Below are 21,665 nucleotides of genomic sequence, written 5' to 3'. Positions count from 1 at the left end.
TTCACGAAGGGCTTTCTTATAGAGCAACAAACTCTTTTTCCAGGCTAAGTGAAGATCTTCTAAATTAGTGAGACGCCATTTCCTCTCCAACTTACGGGTTATCTGCTTTAAGCTACGAGTTTGTGAGTTATACCACGGAGTCAGACACTTCTGATTTAAAGCTCTCTTTTTCAGAGGAGCTACAGCATCCAAAGTTGTCTTCAATGAGGATGTAAAACTATTGACAAGATACTCAGACCTCACATGAGGTGAGACGTGTCTTCCAAGGCATTAACATCAGGAAAGCACCCGGACCGGACGGAGTGTTGGGCCAGGTACTTAAAGACTGTGCTGCGGAGTTGGCAGATGTTTTCACCTCTATTTACAATATCTCACTGTCCTGCGCTCTGGTCCCGGCCTGCTTCAAGGCAGCTATAATTGTCCCCCTTCTGAAGCAGTCTAATGTCACATGTCTGTCTCAGTGACTACAGACCTGTGGCACTTACATCTATTCCTGCTAAATGTCTGGAGAGACTGGTTATCAAACACATTAAAACTGCAATATCACCATTAATGGATCCATACCAATTTGCCTACAGAGAGAACCACTCAACTGAGGATGCCATTGCCATGGTGCTGCATACTTTATTAGCGCACCTGGAGCACAAGAACAGCTATGCATGGCTCCTCTTTGTGGACTACAGTTCGGCCTTTAATACCATCCGGCCGTTTAAACTGCGGTCCAAACTCCATCAGCTGGATCTCAGTTCCATCCTGTGCAATTGGATTGTGGACTTTTTAACTAATCGCACACAGAATGTTAGAGTGGGGAAAAACACCTCCTCTACCTTTGTCATTAACACTGGCTTTCCTCAAGGATGTGTTTTGAGTCCCCTGCTCTATACTCTGTTTATCCATGACTGCTGTGTCACCTCCCCCGTTCAACCTCATTGTCAAATTTGCCGATCACCAATGACAATGAGACATACTACAGGTCTGAGGCGCAACATCTGGTGTCTTGGTGCCATGACATCATTTTGGCACTAAACACCAAAAAGACTAAAGAAATAGTTGTGGATTTTCATAAGAAAGGGCACAATGATCATCAACCTCTCTTCATTGGCACTGACGCGGTGGAGAGGGTGAGCAGTTTTAAGTTCTTGGGTGTGACAGTGATGGAGGACCTGTCCTGGGGCATTCACATTGCCTCAATTGTGGGAAAAGCCTAACAATGCCTCTATTATCTGAGGAAGCTGAGGAGCGCCCGTATCCCTAGATGCCTGATGGTGAACTTTTATAATTGTGCCATCAGTAGTGTGCTGACATATGGATTCTTAGTGTGGTTCTCCAGCTGCACTAAAGCCGACCAGCAGGCACTTCAGTGGGTGGTGAAAATAGCGGGGAGCATCACTGGGATGACTCTCCCAGAGATTAGTACTATCTACCCCACTCACTATCTTAGAGTGTGTAATATCCTGCGAGATCAGCACCATCCTGCTTATCACTTTTTCCATCTGCTGTCCTCATGGAGAATGTATAGGGCCGTAAAGGCCAGAACATCTAGACTGGCCAATAGCCTGTATCCTCAAGCTGTCAGATTACTGAACACTGCCCTCCTCCACTCTCTGCCCCCTTCCCAGGGACTATAACCATATCAACTGCAATGAATTCACAATTAGTTGTAGTAGCACTGAACTGGTTTTGCATTGTTGCACATTGTTACTATTATTTATTTATTTATTTGGAAATTGCCCCTTTCCCCTTATGTCCCCCCTTACGTGGATTATATCCACTAATCAATAGTATTGAAGTGGTTTTTGCATTGCTGTACAGTGTCACCGTTTTTATATTTTATTTATTGACTGTCCTTACTCTCAATGCATTTTATCAACAACTTGTTTTGATACTGCTGTTAATAATGTCACTGTACTGATGTTATCAATGTTCACATGGAGTATTTAGGGGTTATTTATTGCACTGGGTTTGCACTGTTTTTTTTTTTACTATGCATGTGGATGCTCCAGCCATAATTTTGTTGTTCGTTTGTGGCAATGACAATAAATGCTTGAACTTGAACATAATTTCCAAAAACAATTTGAAATGTGGACTCCTCAGACCACAGCACACTTTTCCACTTTGCATCTGTCCATTTCAAATTAGCTTGGGCCCAGAGAAGGCAGCAGCGTTTCTGGATGTTGTTGATGTATGGCTTTTGCTTTGCATGGTAGAGTTTTAACTTGCACTTGTAGATGTAGCGACGAACTGTGTTTAACTGACAATGGTTTTCTGAAGTGTTCCTGAGCCCACGCGGTAAGATCCTTTACACAATGATCTTGGTTTTTAATGCAGTGCCGCCTGAGGGATCACAGTTCACGGGCATTCAATGTTGGTTTTCGGCCTTGCTGCTTACATGTAGAAAGTTCTCCAGATTGTCTGAATCAGGGGTGCCCAAGTTCGGTCCTCGAGATCTACCTTCCTGACACTCTAGTTGTCTCCCTGTTCCAACACACCTGAATCCAATGAAAGGGCTATTTAAAAGCCTGCTAATGAGTCTTTATAAATGTTTAGGGGTCAAAAGTTAAAGTTGCTCCATTAATTTTCCTCCAGCTGTATTTGTGCTGAATTTGATGGTTGTATCACCATTTGAAGGATTGTTGCAGTTATCTGCTACACTAATAAGCCAACAGAGCATGAACCAGCTCGTTGTTCTGTTAACTTAAACATGTGTATATAAGGCAACCCGAATTAAAGGAGAAATGCTGCTTTTAACAACCTGGACCTCATTTCTGGCATAAAATACGCTCGTTTACTCACCAATACAGACATAAAGACATGGATGACCTCTAATTTCCTGCTTTTAAACTCAGATAAAACTGAAGTTATTGTACTTGGCCCCACAAATCTTAGAAGCATGGTGTCTAACCAGATCGTTACTCTGGATGGCATTTCCCTGATCTCTAGTAATACTGTGAGAAATCTTGGAGTTATTTTTGATCAGGATATGTCATTCAAAGCGCATATTAAACAAATATGTAGGACTGCCTTTTTGCATTTACGCAATATCTCTAAAATCAGAAAGGTCTTGTCTCAGAGTGATGCTGAAAAACTAATTCATGCATTTATTTCCTCTAGGCTGGACTATTGTAATTCATTATTATCAGGTGTCCTAAAAGTTCCCTAAAAAGCCTTCAGTTGGTTCAGAATGCTGCAGCTAGAGTACTGACGGGGACTAGCAGGAGAGAGCATATCTCACCCGTGTTGGCCTCCCTTCATTGGCTTCCTGTTAATGCTAGAATAGAATTTAAAATTCTTCTTCTTACTTATAAGGTTTTGAATAATCAGGTCCCATCTTATCTTAGGGACCTCGTAGTACCATATTACCCCATTAGAGCGCTTCGCTCTCAGACTGCGGGCTTACTTGTAGTTCCTAGGGTTTGTAAGAGTAGAATGGGAGGCAGAGCTTTCAGCTTTCAGGCTCCTCTCCTGTGGAACCAGCTCCCAATTCAGATCAGGGAGACAGATACCCTCTCTACTTTTAAGATTAGGCTTAAAACTTTCCTTTTCGCTAAGGCTTATAGTTAGGGCTGGATCGGGTGACCCTGGACCATCCCTTGGTTATGTTGCTTTAGACGTAGACTGTGGGGGGGTTCCCATGATGCACTGTTTCTTTCTCTTTTTGCTCCGTATGCATCACTCTGCATTTAATCATTAGTGATCGATCTCTTTTTCCTGGTTCTTTCCCTCAGCCCCAACCAGTCTCAGCAGAAGACTGCCCCTCCCTGAGCCTGGTTCTGCTGGAGGTTTCTTCCTGTTAAAAGGGAGTTTTTCCTTCCCACTGTGGCCAAGTGCTTGCTCATAGGGGGTCGTTTTGACCGTTGGGGTTTTTCATAATTATTGTATGGCCTTGCCTTGCAATGTGGAGCGCCTGGGGCAACTGTTTGTTGTGATTTGGCGCTATATAAGAAAAAAGTTGATTGATTGATTGAATATAAGTTTGGTGTCATTAGACGTCCATAGTTCAACAACGTGTTCAGTTCAAATCTGGAGCAAATACTTTTCTTCTTCTACTAAGGTGGATTAGAACTTTTGTGTGTAAACAGCACAACTACTGGACAGGAGGAACCTAGCAGTCAATGTGACTCACTGATTTGAAAATGCAGGTCTTTCAACCAGGACATGTGGTTGCTGTGACATGTCAGTCATCTGTGTCCAATCAGATTTCAGGAGAGTCCAGTGAAACCCCAGCCTTGCTCTAGCTCCACCCATGCCAGGAAGTGTTTGACATTTGAACAGTTCCTGTTTCACTGTGGATTTGAAAAATTGGCACTTCCTGTTAGGACGTCCTGTACCATGAGTGAGCTTTGTGCCACTGTGTGACGCTTCGCTCATATTATGGACTTTAGATGATGAAATCCCTAATTCCTTACAAATGAACGTTGAGAAACATGTTCTTAACCTCTGGGTCCGAGGGCATTTTTGGACAGTTCACTCGCCTGGCATAAATGTTTATTATTGCTGTTAAAAGCTCACCCTGCATCCCACAATCAAGTGGTATATCTCTTTTTTTCAGGACAGTCTGTATTTTCAGAATATATATATATATGCCATAGTAGTGTTTTATAGTGTAATAAAGGTTTACAATCAGAAATAAGAAAATAAAAAATAAAGCGAAAAATAATTTTCACACATTTATTCAAAACACACAGCAAACTATAATAAACAACTAAACTATTTTGACACTTATAAAGGTAGGTTTGGGATCTTGTACAAAGAAGTACAAAAATAAACATTCTAAAATAAACTCAACAGCATAGACCATTTTGAACAATCTATACAAAATGGTCTATGCGTTTTGTCTTTATGCCACATCTCAAAGCAATTTCTGTCTGCTAGTTACACACAAGCTTACAACACAAACGTTTTACCTAAATGCAGTTGACTCTCTCTTGGAATGTGTTTCAGCATGTAAACAACCTCTCTTCACAGTTTGAGGCCCTGTTAACACCCCTCCCCCTCCTTTCATTCAAATGCGTAATTGTCACTTTACGAGTGGACAGCATGTAACGCATCACGTGAAAAAACTGTTTCCGGGTCCAAAGACCTGTAAGTTGACAAAGTTACGTCTGTATGATCCTTTTTAGGATCTACAGTTTTAAGTTTAGTTTATGTTTACAGTGTGCGCAAACCTCTCTCCCGCCGTTTCTCTGCCTCCACCTGAACGACATGAACAGGAAACGATCGCAGCTCGCAGAGCTTCCCATTGAAAATAACAGAGCAACAACCTGAACTTCTGGCATTTTTACATAAAACAAATGCAATAGCAATGTCTAAAAAACCCAAGTTAATATATCCAGGACAGTTTTAGGCACAATATACAAAGAGTTTTATGTTGCGATGTTAATGTTGTTGTCCGTGTGCAACGGGTTTAAGTGCAGCCTGATCACAGCGTCTCAGTACAGTTCTCAATGTTAATGACAGTGCGCCTTTTTTGTTTGGAGCCCGGAAGTTGAAAATCGCATGATGCCTTACATCACACTTAACAACCCGATTTCAACAATATTCCCTGGCCAACTAAGTGAATCATTTCTCTCAGTGACAATCTTCGTTCGCACCACGTGAGTTTGTAAGAGACCCTCTTACGCTGATCTCCTTCAGTCATATGCGACCATGCTGCCGCTTTAAAACATGGAGCCACCAGCCAGGGGGCTATTCAGACAGCATTCACATGCCACAGAGAACACATTCCACCTAGAAACGATCTTTGGGATTACCATGTGAGGACTGTTCTGCCCTATGATTGGATATTGGAAAACCATGTGACGGTGAACCAATTCCGATTGGACACTCACATTGTGCATGCATCACACAGCTTCTATAGGAGTACAAAGATGGTGGATGGCTGGCCGAAAGTCCGCGGAGTTACTTTTTTTTTTTTGCTGAAAAGTTAAGTTTCTATCTTATATCATTAAAAAGTTATTTATAATTTAGTGTCGGCCCCAGAGGGTTAAACTGTTGGACTACTTTTTCACACAGTTGTTCACAAAGTGGTGATCCTCGCCCCATCTTTGCTTGTGAACGGCTGAGCCTTTTGGGGATGCTCCTTTTATACCCAATCATGACACTCACCTGTTTCCAATTAGGTGTTCTTTGAGCATTCAACACTCACAGTGTTTTGTTGCCCTGTCCCAACTTTTTGAAATGTGTTGCAGGCATCCATTTCAAATGAGCAAATATTTGCACAAAAACAAAAAAGTTTGAACATTAAATATCTTGTCTTTGTGGTGTTTTCAATTGAATATAGGTTGAAGAGGATGTGCAAACCATTGTATTCTATTTTTATTTACATTTTACACAACGTCCCAACTTCAAATTGGGGTTTTATTATATATATATTATATATATATATATATATATATAATATATAATATATATAATATATATATATATATATATATATACATACATATATATAATTATAATATATTATATATATATATATATAGATATATATATTATATATATATATATATATATATATATTAGTTATTTTTCCACCCTCTCAGTCCACGGACAGTGACGCTGGTGTTCCAGCAGTCTCCAGTTCATGGCAGGCCTGAGCCTTGGTGTTTCCTGGGGTGTTCCTGAGCATCCTAACCTAATATCCTCTCATCTGAGGGTGACAGTTTGGGTCTTCTTCCAGACAAGTGGCAAGTGGTGACACGTCTGACTAACTTGTACTTAGGTACATTTGTTTCATCAAATGAAGTTGATCTGGGAATCTGTAGTTGTTTAGAAATGTCTCCATGAGACCTTCCCAAATTTTGTAAATGTACAATTCTCCTTCTTAGATCTTCACTGAGTTCCTTGGACTTCCCCATTGTTCTGATTATTGGCCAGTTCAGTGAGTGCTGTCAAACACATCATTTTTATGCTGGCAAAAAGAAACTACCAGTTGTACTCAATCATGATCACTAATGAGGAGTTAATATGTCTTGTCAGCACCACTTATTAAAAGACTTAGTGAATGAATGTATATTTCAGGCTGTATGTATATTTTGCCTCTGTGTGTTTGAGAGAAGATCCAAAATAAATTCACAGTTGTCCACCTTCTTGTTTTTAAAGTTATTAATGATGTCTGCTGTATAATCATTCCATGTTGGCAAAAAGAACAGTTCAAAGACATCATTAAAAGCCACAAATTACCACGACATTCATACACATGATGACTGTATATAAACTTCCAACCATAACTGTATGTTCCAGTCAATTACATCTGTGGGTTTAAAATCCTCTGTAAAAGACACTAATAAAATTGTCAGGAGTATTTAAAATGTTATTACTTGGTCAATTCTATTTTTTTTTCACATTGTTTGTTTGGAATATTACAACTCACAGTCATCTTGGAGAGTTTTTCTCCCAGTTCAGCTCTCTGCCGCTCACTCTCACTGAAGCGTGAGTTCAGGTCTGCGAGCTGACCCTCCACCTTCTTCTTCTTGTGTTCCACATCTTGTTTGGCGTTAGCGATGGTTCGCAGGTCAGCGCTCAGATCTGATTTTTCCTTCTCCAGAACATGTTTGGCTTTTTCCAAACCAGCCTTCACCTGCAAAGACAGATGTATCAGCCCATTGTTATTATTATTATTATTATTATTATCCTCATCTTCAACTGCTTATCCGGGAACCAGTTGCAGGGGCAACAGCTCCAGCAGAGGACCCCAGACCTCTCTTTCCCAGGCACCATTAATCACTTCTGTCTGAGGTGTTCCCAGGCCAGTGTGGAGATATAATCTCTCAATGTAGTCCGGGGTCTTTCCTGGGGTTTCCTCCCAGAAGGATGTGCCTGGAACACCGGCCTAGGTTAGCGCCCAGGAGGCATCCTTACCAGATGCCTGAACCACCTCAGCTGGCTCCTTTCACGGTCTGTCTTCATACTGAAAATCAAGATCAAGCCAGCTTTTGCCCTTCTGCTCCACGGGAGGTTTCTGACCTCCCTGAGTTCGCCTTGGCACACTTAGGTTACCGTTTGACAGGTGTACCGCCCCAGTCAGACTCCCCCACCTGCCACCATCCCTGGAGCAGGTCACGCCCAGCAGGACTGCGCGCTTGACACCAAAAGCGAGAGTGCACTTGGGGCTCATCTCACAGGTGTAGTGAAACCCCCACCTCCCCAAGTTTCTTTTTCTTTTTTTTTTAACTGAGATAGTGTTTGTGATCAAGTTTCCTGAAATAATTGATCCGTAAACTGACACCTGTACACTATGTAAACTGAAAGAAACCATATATCGTGAATGATATTCACATTTTGCAACACATTTTGCAAGACCTGCGTTCAGGTTTTGAAGGACATTTTATTCACTTTTTGCAGAAAAATGATTAACGGTTCACAGATATTCACGGTTTGCGTAAATTTTCATTAATGGTTTGCGGATAATTCACAATTTGCAGCAGATTCACATTTTGGGGATCAATAACCTTGTATTTTACCTTCTTGGCCTGCTCCAGCTGCTCAGTGAGCTCCTCCACAGCCTGACTGTGTTTCTGTCTCAGATCCTGGATTTGGCCTTCATGTCTCCTCCCCTCCTCCTCCATGGCTTTCTTAGCATGGTCACTTCCTGCTCACGCTTCGCCCTGCCAATCATATTGACATAACACACCAAAACACAGCCTGACACTGTAAAGCAAAGGTCTCAAACTGATTCGAGAAGAGGGTGCAGGTTTTCTTTGCAACCACCCCCTCCAGCAGGTGATCTCACTCATTAACTGATTCCATCTGCTCAAAGTGATGTTAATGAGTGAAATCACCTGGTGGAGGGGGTGGTTCCAAAACCTGCACCCTCTTTGCCCGTTCTGGAGTCATGTTGACACCTTTGGGAATGAATAATCAGAGTGTAAGCTGGAAAACAAGTGATTCTATCAGTGTTGTTTTTACGTCGCAGTGCAAACAGCTACATATGTTCTATAAACACCAGGGGCGTCGGACTGGGGGGTAAAGGGTACTATGTACCCAGGGCCCAGAGCGGGGGGGGGGGGGGGGGGGTACAAAAAACTGGCATTAAATACATTTTTGTGTTGCATATTATTAACGTTCATACAATTCATGTTGTAAAAGAATATAATTAGAATAAATGTATAAATGTTGTGAAACATAATTGTGCTCTAACAATAATATTGAAAGATCTCTGAGGGCAATTCCACCCCTGCACAGTTGTACAATGGTTTAGTCCAGGCGCACAGGTGGCACTCTGCCCCACACACACACACACACATCCCACATGGGATCTGACAGAAAGAGGAGGTGTTTAGTAGAGTTGAAACAACTAATCAATTTAATTGATTATTAAAATAGTTGTCAACTAATTTAGTCATCGATTAGTTGTTAAATAACTGTTTTACCGCAAATGTTTCATTTCTTCCATATAAATCAACCGTTTCTGCAGCGCGGCTTTGCTTTTAACCTTGAACCAATCGAAACAGTGATTCGCAGATCGAGCTGCTTTGTTGATTCATTCATTTTTATTTCACTTTGTCTTAATTTTTCCCCACTAAAACCCAAAGAGCATATGTCTGTGAGTAATATTTACCTTTTTATGTTAATCTGACTTGTTATGGTCTTCTGAAACAGTTGATAGGTGTATTTTATAACTTAAAACATGACCGATGGTAACGCATTAGCATGTCTATGGCAATTTCAATGTTAAAGTTAGCATTAAGCTGTTGCAGCTGTCAGCACATTTGAGCACAAAAGAGTCAAATCTATTATAAATTGTAATATTTTTTAATTTATCTTTGATTTATATATTAGTAATAATAACAACAACAATAATAGTAATAATAACCAGTGATGGTTATTATTACACACCGATTCAGTTAACATTGAATCGGTGTGTAATTTTGCAAAAACAATGTCGGACTCTGTAGTTTTCTCGGGCCCCTCCCCAATCGGACCGGGAGTGACATGTTTAGCCGCATGTTCTCCTTGAATTGCTGGCTGTCTGAGTGGTGTCCAAAAAATGAGGTGGGCTTCATAGATAATTGGCAAAGCTTCTGGGGAAAACCTGGTCTTGTTAGGAGAGACGGCATCCATCCCACTTTGGATGGAGCAGCTCTCATTTCTAGAAATCTGGCAATTTTATTAAACCCTCCAAACCGTGACTATCCAGGGTTGGGACCAGGAAGCAGAGTTGTAGTCTTACACACCTCTCTGCAGCTTCTCTCCCCTTGCCATCCCCTCATTACCCCATCCCTGTAGAGACGGTGCCTGCTCCCAGACCACCAACAACCAGTAAAAATCTATTTAAGCATAAAAATTCAAAAAGAAAAATAATATAGCACCTTCAACTGCACCACAGACTAAAACAGTTAAATGTGGTCTAATAAACATTAGGTCTCTCTCTTCTAAGTCCCTGTTAGTAAATGATATAATAATTGATCAACATATTGATTTATTCTGCCTTACAGATAACCTGGTTACAGCAGGAGAATATGTTAGTTTTTTGTTTTTTTTTTACTTTTATTTGTAAGGTATTTTTGAACATATAACAAATGTCAACATTGTGAGGTCAAAGGAGATCAACATGTCAAACCATACAGAGATTACAGATTTTATACATTCATTTTCCTGTCACAACTCTTTTTAAAGTCCAGCCATTTTCTCCAGCGTCTCTTTCCCAAGTCGCCTTGTAGCCGCAGGGTATAAGTCATAGCTTCCATCATTTTAATGCTCTCTACTATGGAGATGAAAAGGCTTATAGTGGGCGGGTCTTTAGTCAACCAACATTTTGTAATAGCTTTCTTGGCTGATGCCAAGAGGATTTTCAAAAGATAGATGTCGTCTGTGGCCCACTCATCAGGGAAACATCCCAAGTACATGGATACAAATGAACTGTCCACATTAAAGCCCAGAGTTTTGGAGCATATTTTTGTTACTTCCATCCAAAAAAGTTGTATGAATGGGCAAGACCAGAATATATGTCCGTGATCTGCCATGACCTCCCCACAGCCTCTCCAGCACACAGCAGGGGTAGTACAGAATTTAGCCTTTTGTCTGGGTGTTATAAAGAAGTGGATGATGTTTTTCCAACAAAAGTCCCACCAGGTGTTCGAGTTTGTTGTTGTGAATTGTGTTTCCCAGGTCTTTATCCACATGTCCTCTGTTATTGATTGTTATTGAATATTGATTTCCTTCTCCCATTTTTGTTTAATAGAATCTGTGGAGTTCCCTTTAAATTTAATTAGGCCCTGGTATAGCTTACTTATTAGAGCTTTGTTACTTCCAAGGTTATAAGCATTAGTAAAAACATTAACAATTGAGAAGTCCCTGACAGTGCAATTGCTTGTTTTTTTTAACAATATAATCACGGAGTTGCAAATATCTAAAAAAAATCTTGTCTATTAAGGCCACCAATCTCGCACAAAGTGTCAAAGGGAATTGGTCCAGACTTTTTAATAAACGTGCATGTAGCAGTCAACCCCCCCCCCACACACACCCACTGTTTCAATCTACTATCCTGGGCAGCGGGTAAAAACTCTGGGTCATATGCTGGCCATCTTAGGACTTTTATCTCTTCCTGAAGCTGTAGTTTCTTAACCAGCTCCTCCCACACCTTTAGTGCCAAGGTGATCCATTGGCTAGTTGTTGAGAAGAATTCCTTTTCATGAGTTACAAACCCCAATCTGGACTGAATTGGTATTCTTGACAGAGACATCTCAATTGTTTTCCATCGTGCACTATAGGATGGATTACACCAACAACCAAATATTTCACCTGTGCAGATATAATAAATCATCAAAGAGGGCAGAGCCAACCCCCCCTCTCTCCCTCGGCAACTGTAATGTACAAAACATAACCCTTGGTCTTTTATTGAACCAAATAAATCTCGAGATGTGTTTATTCCAGTCCCGGAATTGTTTCTCAGGTATGGAAATAGGTAAAGCAAGAAACAAGTACAATAGTTTTGGGAGGACTATTCATCTTAATAATCTGTATTCTGTTGCCGAATCAAGGAGGTAGCAGGCTCCAGGCACTGAGTTCGTTGTATATCTCTTTGTTTGTGTTGTGTGGGCCGCCAGAAGAGGAGGTAACTGCTGGCCCACCACCAGTGGGCGCCCTGCCTGAATTGCGGCTTCAGGCACGAGAGGGCGCTGCCGCCACGGACACAGCCGTGGTGGTGACAGTGTTACTCATTATCTTCTTGACAGCTGTCACCCATCTACTCTACAGCATCTCACTCCAAAAGACCAGACGTCATCTCCACCTCGTTGCCGAGATACCGTACTTCTATGGAGGTAACTTTCTCTGCCTGTGTTAATTGATTCTAAGAGCTATGTTTTGCAGCTGTCAACCAGAGGACCGGCGTTTGGGGTCGCGACTGTTTCGTCCTACGTCCGTCAGATAAGTGGTTAAACGAGTGTGTGTTAGAGGTGGAGGTGGCATTCCCACCGTTGTTGTTACGGGGGTGTAACACACAAAAACCACTTGACTGTCTTTGTTCTTCGCCAGCAGTACCAGATCCGACAGTCGGGGACGGTGATCACCTGGGAATTCGGGACTTGGCGGCTCCAGTATTCACCAGGTTCGGTGGCGGCGGAAATCGTGTGGTTCCGGCTCTTCTCAGGACAGGCGTCTTCTATCCTCGAGCCTGCCCACACGTCACCTTTGTGGATTGACTGTTATCATATTCTTGAGATTGTCTGTGTATTCGTTGTGCACCTTCACAACATTAATTGTTACTTTTTTGGCTCATCTATTGACCATTCATTTGCGCCCCACCCTGTTGTGGGGCCCGTGTCACTACACTTTCACAACAGGATATCTCGGCCAGCGTCATGGATCCCGAGGGGGCTCATCCATCTGTTGGACAGCCAATGGAAGAGCAGGGTGCACAGGCGTCCTGCAGGAGGCGTGAGTTGCAGCAAATTCTCACCACCTTTACCCACTCGGCCTGGATTGATGTCCGAGCAAAAACATCATCCTTAATCGCAGGATGGAGGTCTCACCGCAAAGGTTGGAAGCACCGATCAGAGAGCTGCTGTGGCTCCTCCTTCCTGCCGACCCGGTGTCGTGGTATTAACATTCCACTGGTCGTTCAACAAACCCCCACCACCATCCCCTGAAGCATACATAAGTGTTCGCTCGTCCTTTGCACAACGACCGTGATGTACGCGTCTGACGCCAGCAAGGTGGCTTATGTTATTAATTTGCTTTGGGGTAAGGCACGCGCTGGGATACGGCGCTCTGGGAACAGAACTCACAGTTGTTATCAGCATACACTGGGTTTGTGGGGGAGTTCAGAACAGTGTTTGATCACCCTAACAGAGGAGAGACCCGCTTCAACAATGCTGCTGTCAATGCGACAGGGGCGCCGGTGCGCAGCCCGAATATGCAGTCGACTTCCGCATCGCGGCTGCGAGGGTCCAGCTGGAAACCGTTGCACTCCGCGCCGCCTTTCATAAACGGACTGTCATCGGTCCTGAAGGAGCATCTGGTAGCTAAGGAGGAACCGCGGGATTTAGATGGGCTTATCGATCCTCGTTATACGGTTAGAACAATCGGTTGGAGGAGCGCCGTCGGGATAGCGAGGCGAAGGACGTGGCCGGATACGCGCCGTCCCTCTCCCTTCCGGGTTCGAAAAGGGGCCGCCCCATCCCCACGCTCCACAGCCGCAGCGCTCCGTGGGGCAACAGCTCCCCCTGCTGACGTTGTTAGGGAACGCACAGGGCCAAAATGAGGAGGCTGGTCCGCGGGGAGTGTTTTCTCTGCAGCTCAAAGGAGCACATACAGAAAAAACTGCCCCAAACGGCCACAACAACAACCGCCCTCAGAGACTGGGCTAAGGGGGGGTCAAAACATTCACGTGGGACACACACAGATTGCCACACGACTCCCAGTTACAATCCTGAGCGGAGATTTAACCCTTCAAGCCCCAGCACTGGTGGACACGGGGTCAGAAGGGAATTTGCTAGACAGCAGATGGGCAAGGGAGGTAGGGCTCCCTCTGGTGGCGCTTCCTTCGCCATTGCAGGTTCGGGCACTAGATGGCACGCTCCTCCCTTTAATCACACATAAGACACAACCAGTAACTCTGGTGGTGTCTGGAAACCATCGGGAGGAGATTGAGTTTTTTGTAACGCCTTCTACCTCCCGCGTGATTTTGGGCTTCCCATGGATGTTGAAGCACAATCCCCGGATTGATTGGCCGTCTGGGGTGGTGGTTCAGTGGAGCGAAACCTGCCATCGGGTGTGTTTAGGATCCTCGGTTCCTTCGGTTTACAGGCTAAGGAGGAGGTCAAAGTCCCTCCCAATCTGACGGCAGTGCCGGTTGAGTACCACGATCTTGCTGACGTCTTCAGCAAGGATCTGGCACTCACCCTTCCCCCGCACCGTCCGTATGATTGTGCCATTGATTTGGTTCCAGGCGCTGAGTTCCCGTCCAGCAGGCTGTACAACCTCTCACGACCTGGCGCGAATCAATGGAGACCTACATCCGGGACTCATTAGCTGCCGGGCTGATCCGGAACTCCACCTCCCCGATGGGGGCAGGTTTCTTTTTTGTGGGCAAGAAAGATGGCGGACTTCGTCCATGTATTGATTACAGGGGGCTGAATGAGATTACGGTTCGCAACCGATACCCGTTGCCATTGTTGGATTCCGTGTTCACCCCCCTGCATGGAGCCAAAATCTTTACTAAGCTGGATCTTAGAAATGCGTATCACCTGGTTCGGATCCGGAAGGGAGACGAATGGAAGACGGCATTTAACACCCCTTTAGGTCACTTTGAGTACCAGGTCATGCCGTTCGGCCTCACCAACGCCCCCGCGACGTTCCAAGCCTTGGTTAACGACGTCTTGCGGGACTTCCTGCACCGATTCGTCTTCATATATCTGGACGATATTCTCATCTTTTCTCCGGATCCTGAGACCCATGTCCAGCATGTACGTCAGGTCCTGCAGCGGTTGTTAGAGAACCGACTGTTTGTGAAGGGCGAGAAGTGCGAGTTTCACCGCACGTCTTTGTCCTTCCTGGGGTTTATCATCTCCTCTAACTCCGTCGCCCCTGATCCGGCCAAGTTTGCTGCGGTGAGAGATTGGCCCCAACCAACACGCCGTAGGAAGCTGCAACAGTTGCTCGGCTTCGCTAATTTCTATAGGAGGTTCATTAAGGGCTACAGTCAGGTAGTTAGCCCCCTGACAGCCCTGACCTCTCCAAAAGTCTCCTTCACCATGGTCGGATCGGTGCGAAGCCCGCGTTCAAGGAGTTGAAACGACGGTCTCTACTGCGCCAGTTTTGGTGCAGCCCGACCCTAGCCGCCAGTTCATGGTTGAAGTGGACGCCTCTGACTCAGGGATAGGAGCCGTGCTATCCCAGAGCGGAGAGACTGATAAGGTTCTTCACCCGTGTGCCTACTTTTCACGCAGGTTGACCCCGGCTGAACGGAACTGTGACGTCGGCAATCGAGAACTCCTTGCGGTGAAAGAGGCTCTTGAGGAGTGGAGACACTGTTGGAGGGAGCGTCTGTGCCGTTCACGGTTTTCACTGACCATCGGAACCTGGAGTATATCAGGACCGCCAAGCGGCTGAACCCCAGGCAAGCCCGCTGGTCACTGTTTCTTCGGGCGTTTTGACTTCCGGATCACCTATCGCCCCGGGACCAAGAACCAGAGGTCGGATGCCTTGTCCCGGGTACACGAAGAGGAAGTCAAAACTGCACTGTCGGATCCACCGGAGCCCATCCTGCCTGAGTCCACTATCGTGGCCACCCTCACCTGGGACGTGGAGAAGATCGTCCGGGAGGCCCTGGCACGGAGCCCGGACCCCGGAACTGGTCCGAAGAACCGTTTGTACGTCCCACCAGAGGCCAGAGCTGCAGTCTTGGACTTCTGTCATGGTTCCACGCTCTCCTGTCATCCAGGGGTGCGAAGGACCGTGGCAGTTGTCCGGCAGCGCTTCTGGTGGGCGTCTACGGAGGCCGACGTCCGGGAGTACATCCAGGCCTGCACCACCTGTGCCAGGGGCAAGGCAGACCATAAAAGGTCCCAAGGACTTCTCCAGCTGCTACCTGTGCCTCATCGCCCCTGGTCCCACATCGGTCTGGATTTCGTCACGGGCCTCCCGCCATCCCAGGGCAACACCACCATCTTCACGATAGTGGACCGATTCTCCAAGGCGGCCCACTTCGTGGCCCTCCCGAAGCTCCCAACAGCCCAGGAGACAGCAGACCTCCTGGTCCACCACGTCGTCCGTCTGCATGGGATACCCACCGACATCGTCTCTGATCGTGGTCCCCAGTTCTCCTCACACGTCTGGAGGAGCTTCTGCCGGCAACTGGGGGCTACTGTGAGCCTCTCGTCCGGGTATCACCCGCAGACCAATGGACAGGCAGAACGGGCCAATCAGGAATTGGAGCAAGCCCTGCGCTGTGTGATGTCCGCACACCCGACGGCCTGGAGTAAACATCTGGCCTGGATTGAGTATGCGCATAATAGCCAGGTGTCCTCTGCCACCGGCCTCTCCCCATTTGAGGTGTGTTTGGGGTATCAGCCCCCATTGTTTCCCGTGGTGGAGGGAGAGGTCGGTGTGCCCTCGGTCCAGGCCCACCTGCGGAAGTGCCGTCGGGTGTGGCGCTCCGCCCGTTCTGCCTTGTTGAAGGCCTGGACGAGGGCGAAGACCCATGCAGACCGCCGGCAATCCCCGGCCCCTGCTTACCAGCCCGGGCAGGAGGTGTGGCTATTCACGAAGGACATCCCCCTCCAGGTGGACTCCCTGAAACTCAAGGACAGATATATCGGACCATACAAGATCCTCAAAGTCCTCAGTCCTGCCGCAGTGAAGCTCCAACTCCCGGCTTCACTGCGGATCCACCCGGTCTTTCATGTTTCAAGGATCAAACCTCACCACACCTCACCCCTCTGTGCTCCCGGACCGGCGCCGCCTCCTGCTCGGATCATCGACAGGGAGCCGGCTTGGACGGTGTGCCGGCTCCTGGACGTCCGTCGGATGGGCCGGGGGTTCCAGTATTTGGTGGACTGGGAGGGGTATGGACCCGAAGAACGCTCCTGGGTGAAGAGGAGCTTCATCCTGGATCCGGCCCTCCTGGCCGACTTCTACCACCGTCACCCGAACAAGCCTGGTCGGGCGCCAGGAGGCGCCCGTTGAGGGGGGGGGTCCTGTTGTGTGGGCCGCCAGAGGAGGAGGTACTGCTGGCCCACCACCAGTGGGCGCCCTGCCTGAAGTGCGGGCTTCAGGTACGAGAGGGTGCTGCCGCCACGGACACAGCCGGGGGTGACAGCTGTCACTCATTATCTCTTGACAGCTGTCACCCATCTACTCTACAGCATCTCACTCGATAAAGACCAGACGTCATCTCCACCTCGTTGCCGAGATACCGTACTTCTATGGAGGTAACTTTCTCTGCCTGTGTTAATTGATTCTAAGAGCTATTGTTTTGCAGCTGTCAACCAGAGGACCGGCGTGGGTCGCGACTGTTTCGTCCTACGTCCGTCAGATAAGTGGTTAAACAGACGCTGCACGAGTGTGTGTTAGAGGTGGAGGTGGCATTCCCACCGTTGTTGTTACGGGGTGTACACACACCCACACTTGACTGTCTTTGTTCTTCGCCAGCAGTATCAGATCCGACAGTCGGGGACGGTGATCACCTGGGAATTCGGGACTTGGCGGCTCCAGTATTCACCAGGTTCGGTGGCGGCGGAAATCATGTGGTTCCGGCTCTTCTCAGGACAGACGTCTTCTATCCTCGAGCCTGCCCACACGTCACCTTTGTGGATTGACTGTTATCATATTCTGAGATTGTCTGTGTATTCGTTGTGCACCTTCACAACATTAAATTGTTACTTTTTGGCTCATCTATTGACCGTTCATTTGCGCCCCCTGTTGTGGGTCCGTGTCACTACACTTTCACAACAGTTTGTATGTCTATAATTCATTTCAAATATTTGGGACAAGTCTTTTGGTAAATTTACTCCCAAATATTTTATGCTAGTCGAATTCCAATTAAAATTTGATTTAGACAGGAGAGACTGCTCTGGGGAAAAATTAAATTACATAACTTGTGTTTTATTTACATTGAGTGTATATCCTGAGTATGATCCATATGTCTCTAGCATCTTCATCAACACCGGTAGGCCCAAGGCAGGATCTGTGATTGTGATAAGGACATCATCTGCGTATAAACTCACTTTGTACTTCTCCTCGCCAATTAGGATACCCTTCACTGCTGACTCCTGACGAAATGCCTGGGCTATAGGTTCAATGAACAAGTTAAAAAGGTTTGGACTGGCTGGACACCCTTGTCTACAGCCCCGCTCCAGTACTATAGAGTTGGAAAGACTACCATTGATTTTAATTCTGGCAGTAGGTGACGAATAAAGGGCTTGGATACAATTTATGAATTCCTGACAAAAACCAAATCTCTTCATTACTAAGTAAAGAAAATCCCAATATACCGATTCATATGCTTTTTCTGCATCTAAACTAAGAATAACCACTGAGTTTCCCCTTATTGATCTGTTCAATAATATGCAACGCTCTCCTAATATTGTCATGGGTTTGCCTATTTTTCAAAAAACCCATTTGGTCCTCATCAATCAAAGAGGGCATTATAGTGTCCATTCTCCGTACTAGTATAGTTGTATATAATTTGTAGTCAGAGTTCAATACGCTTATTGGCCTATAAGATTTGCAGTCGGTTTTGTCCTTTCCCTCTTTTGGTATCACGGATATAAAGTCCTCCTTCCAAGAGGGAGGTACCATTCCGCCCTTGAGGACATAATTAAAACTAGTTTGTAATAGAGGTATAAGGCTTCCCCTCAAAATTTTATACCATTCAGGAGGGAACCCATCAGTGCCTGGTGATTTGTTTGAATTAAGAGCTGATATAGCCTTATCTATTTCCTCATGGGTTATTAATGAAGTTAATCTATTATTTGCATCTGAACCAATTGATAGGAGGTCTAACGACTTTAAAAAATCTGCTATTATACTTTCATCAACATACTTAGATCGTCTATATAAAGATCTATAGTAGCTTTCAAAAGCGTTATGAATTTTTTCTAGGTCAGTTACTAATTTATTATTTGTCGGGTCTCTAATTTTGTAAATAGTATTTTCAGCTTTCTGTTTTTGGATCCGCCATGCTAAGAGTTTAGTTGCTTTGGGTCCTATTTCATAGTATTTTTGTTTCATAAATCAAATATTTTTCTCTACCTCTTCACCCAAAATCCTATTTCCTGTTTTATTTGTCTGATTTGATGTGTCACTGTAGTATCCTTATTAGTCAGATGTAAATGCTCTAAGATTTTTAGTCTATTTTGTAGCTGTAGCAATTCTTGTGCCTTTTTCCTCTTCATCATGGCTGCCTTGGCTATTATCTTTCCTCTAAGGACAGCTTTAGCCGCGTCCCACACAATGCTTGGATTTGTTTCCCCATTATTATTGTCCTCTAAGTACTGCTCAAGCTCTGTTATCATATCTTTTATGAACCTGGGATCGTCCAGCATACTAGTATTTAATCTCCACAGAGTGTTTCTCTGTCTCCCATCTAAATGTAATGTTACGTAACTCCTGAGTGGTCAGAGATATCTCTTTGACCTATTCTACAATCCCTTATCCTGTTTATATCCCTATTATACATGAAACAATAATCTATCCTTGAATACACCCCATGTCGAGCGGAGTAAAAAGTAAATCCTGGTGCTGACTTGTGAAATAATCGCCACACATCAATCAGCCCCAAGTCCCGTAAGATTCTTTTTACATGCTTCTCAACAGTTGTGTTTCTTCGGCCAGTGTTATTTGTGTCCATTTGAGGGTTTAACAATAAATTGAAATCTCCTGCGCAAATAAGGGGTCCCTGAGTTTCTGTGGAAATTAAATTAAACACCTTTTTAAAAAATTCTATTTTACTCCCTGGGGGCGCATAAATGTTTAATAATGTCACATCTTTTTGGTCTATTTTACCTTTCACCAAAACAAATCTACCCTCCTCATCACTTATGTCAGCCACGAATTCAAACTTTATTTTATTTGAAATAAGAATAGCTACTCCCCTCTTTTTGCCACTTTTGTGAGACGAATAGTATGTATGTGTAAAGCCCATTTTCTTTAGTTTCTCATGCTCTATCTTAGAGAGATGTGTTTCCTGCCAATACACTATATCCACCTTTTCCCTTTTCATTTTAGCAATTAACTTACTCCTCTTTAGAGGATTGTTCAGCCCATTAACATTTAGTGACAGTATATTATAATATTTAAAGGTCATTATGTTAATCGATGAAATTCGAACTTATAAATCATCCCAGACCTCACAGCATCATAACCTGAACTTGAAACCAAATAAAAACACACAACAATCACAAGAACTTCCACAAACAAGGATAAAGCATTGTCCTTTGGTAGTAAGGGGACTGGCCACAAAGTGGGGCCCCTCATCAGTGTAGGCCAAAAATAAAAGTAAAAAGCAAACAAAAAAAACACCCTTAGCCTGATAAGGTAAATTTGGTGTACTATAATTATGTCCTTAGGCATCAGCCCCTCCTATACTATGAAATGAGAAGGAAGATACCACTCCATATCCAAGACAGTACAATTAGCCCAGTCAAAATTAAAGTGTGGAAACAGGTGACGTCATCATTTGCTTATTTGGGCGTTTCCCCATTCCATCTGGAATCCCCTAAGTTTCTCCCTGACATGTTGTTGAAAGTCGACCTTGCTGGATTCTTCCTGCATCTCCCATGGCAGCAACTCCGTGAGGGTCTCTCCTGTGATCTTTTGGTCCGGGCTCCCGTGCTGATCTCGACCACCGTTATTCCCCGCTTTCGCAGATCCTCTGCAGCCTGAATCGCGTTATTATAGAGCACACTGCCTGATGAATAATGTACTCGCATCTTACTTAACGGTGTCTGGAAGCGAATGCCATTCCCTTTCAGGGCTTTCTTGACGGGGATATACTCGCGTCTCTTTTTCTGCACTTCTGGCGCGTAGTCATGGTCGAAATAGACCTACTTGTTTTGCACCTTTACCCCTTTTTTCCAAGCACGTTCAATGCAGAGGGCTCGGTCCAGGCCGATGTCAGCGCCCAGCTCACTTTTAATAAGATTTTCAACAAAGGTAGCAATGGACGTGCCCTCTAAGTCTTCAGGGACGCCGTACATCCTGATGTTTTTCCGCCTCGCACGCCCCTCCAAATCATCCACCTTGTCCTGCAAGATCCGCTGATTTTCTAGTAGTTGTATGAGGGTGTTTTTGACTCCGATGTCCCAGAGCTCCGAATCCGCAATGGTGTCCTCTACCTGCTTTACCCGCTCAGTCACCTGGTCCACTTGGTCTGCCGTGTCTCGTAGTTTTTGATTTATTTCATTTGTAAAATCGACCATCTGTTTCTTTATGTCCTCCCGAAATTTTGTGTGGAATTCCTTAAAGTCGTTTTTCAATTCGGCTCGGAGAACGGCCATTTCAGTCGCAAAAACATCACCCACAGCGCTGTGGATTACATCCAGGCCCTCGCCTCGTTCACCATCTTGTCCCGCTGTTAGCGAACCTTCCGCGCCAGCCGTGACTTCGTTCTCCATTTTACCATCGGGAATGTTCCGTCGACCGTATCTTCCCTTCTTATTTTTGTTCCCACTCATTCCTATCATAGAATTTAGTAGTTTGACCTAAAATGCTGCTCTCGA

General features: G+C 45.0%; 1 protein-coding gene across 1 annotated transcript in view; it reads right to left on the bottom strand.

The window, feature by feature from the left end:
* LOC117528774 (myosin-11-like) overlaps positions 1 to 21,665 on the bottom strand; it is a 392,454-nt gene that overhangs the window by 150,302 nt on the left and 220,487 nt on the right. Inside the window, 3 exon segments of the mRNA XM_034191402.1 lie at positions 7,373 to 7,579; positions 8,463 to 8,578; positions 8,581 to 8,606. Of these exon segments, the coding sequence (XP_034047293.1) occupies positions 7,373 to 7,579; positions 8,463 to 8,578; positions 8,581 to 8,606 (349 nt within the window).

The sequence above is a fragment of the Thalassophryne amazonica genome, chromosome 16 (assembly GCF_902500255.1).
Source record: "Thalassophryne amazonica chromosome 16, fThaAma1.1, whole genome shotgun sequence".
NCBI classification, from domain to species: domain Eukaryota; kingdom Metazoa; phylum Chordata; class Actinopteri; order Batrachoidiformes; family Batrachoididae; genus Thalassophryne; species Thalassophryne amazonica.
This window is presented reverse-complemented; position numbering and strand designations above follow the sequence as displayed.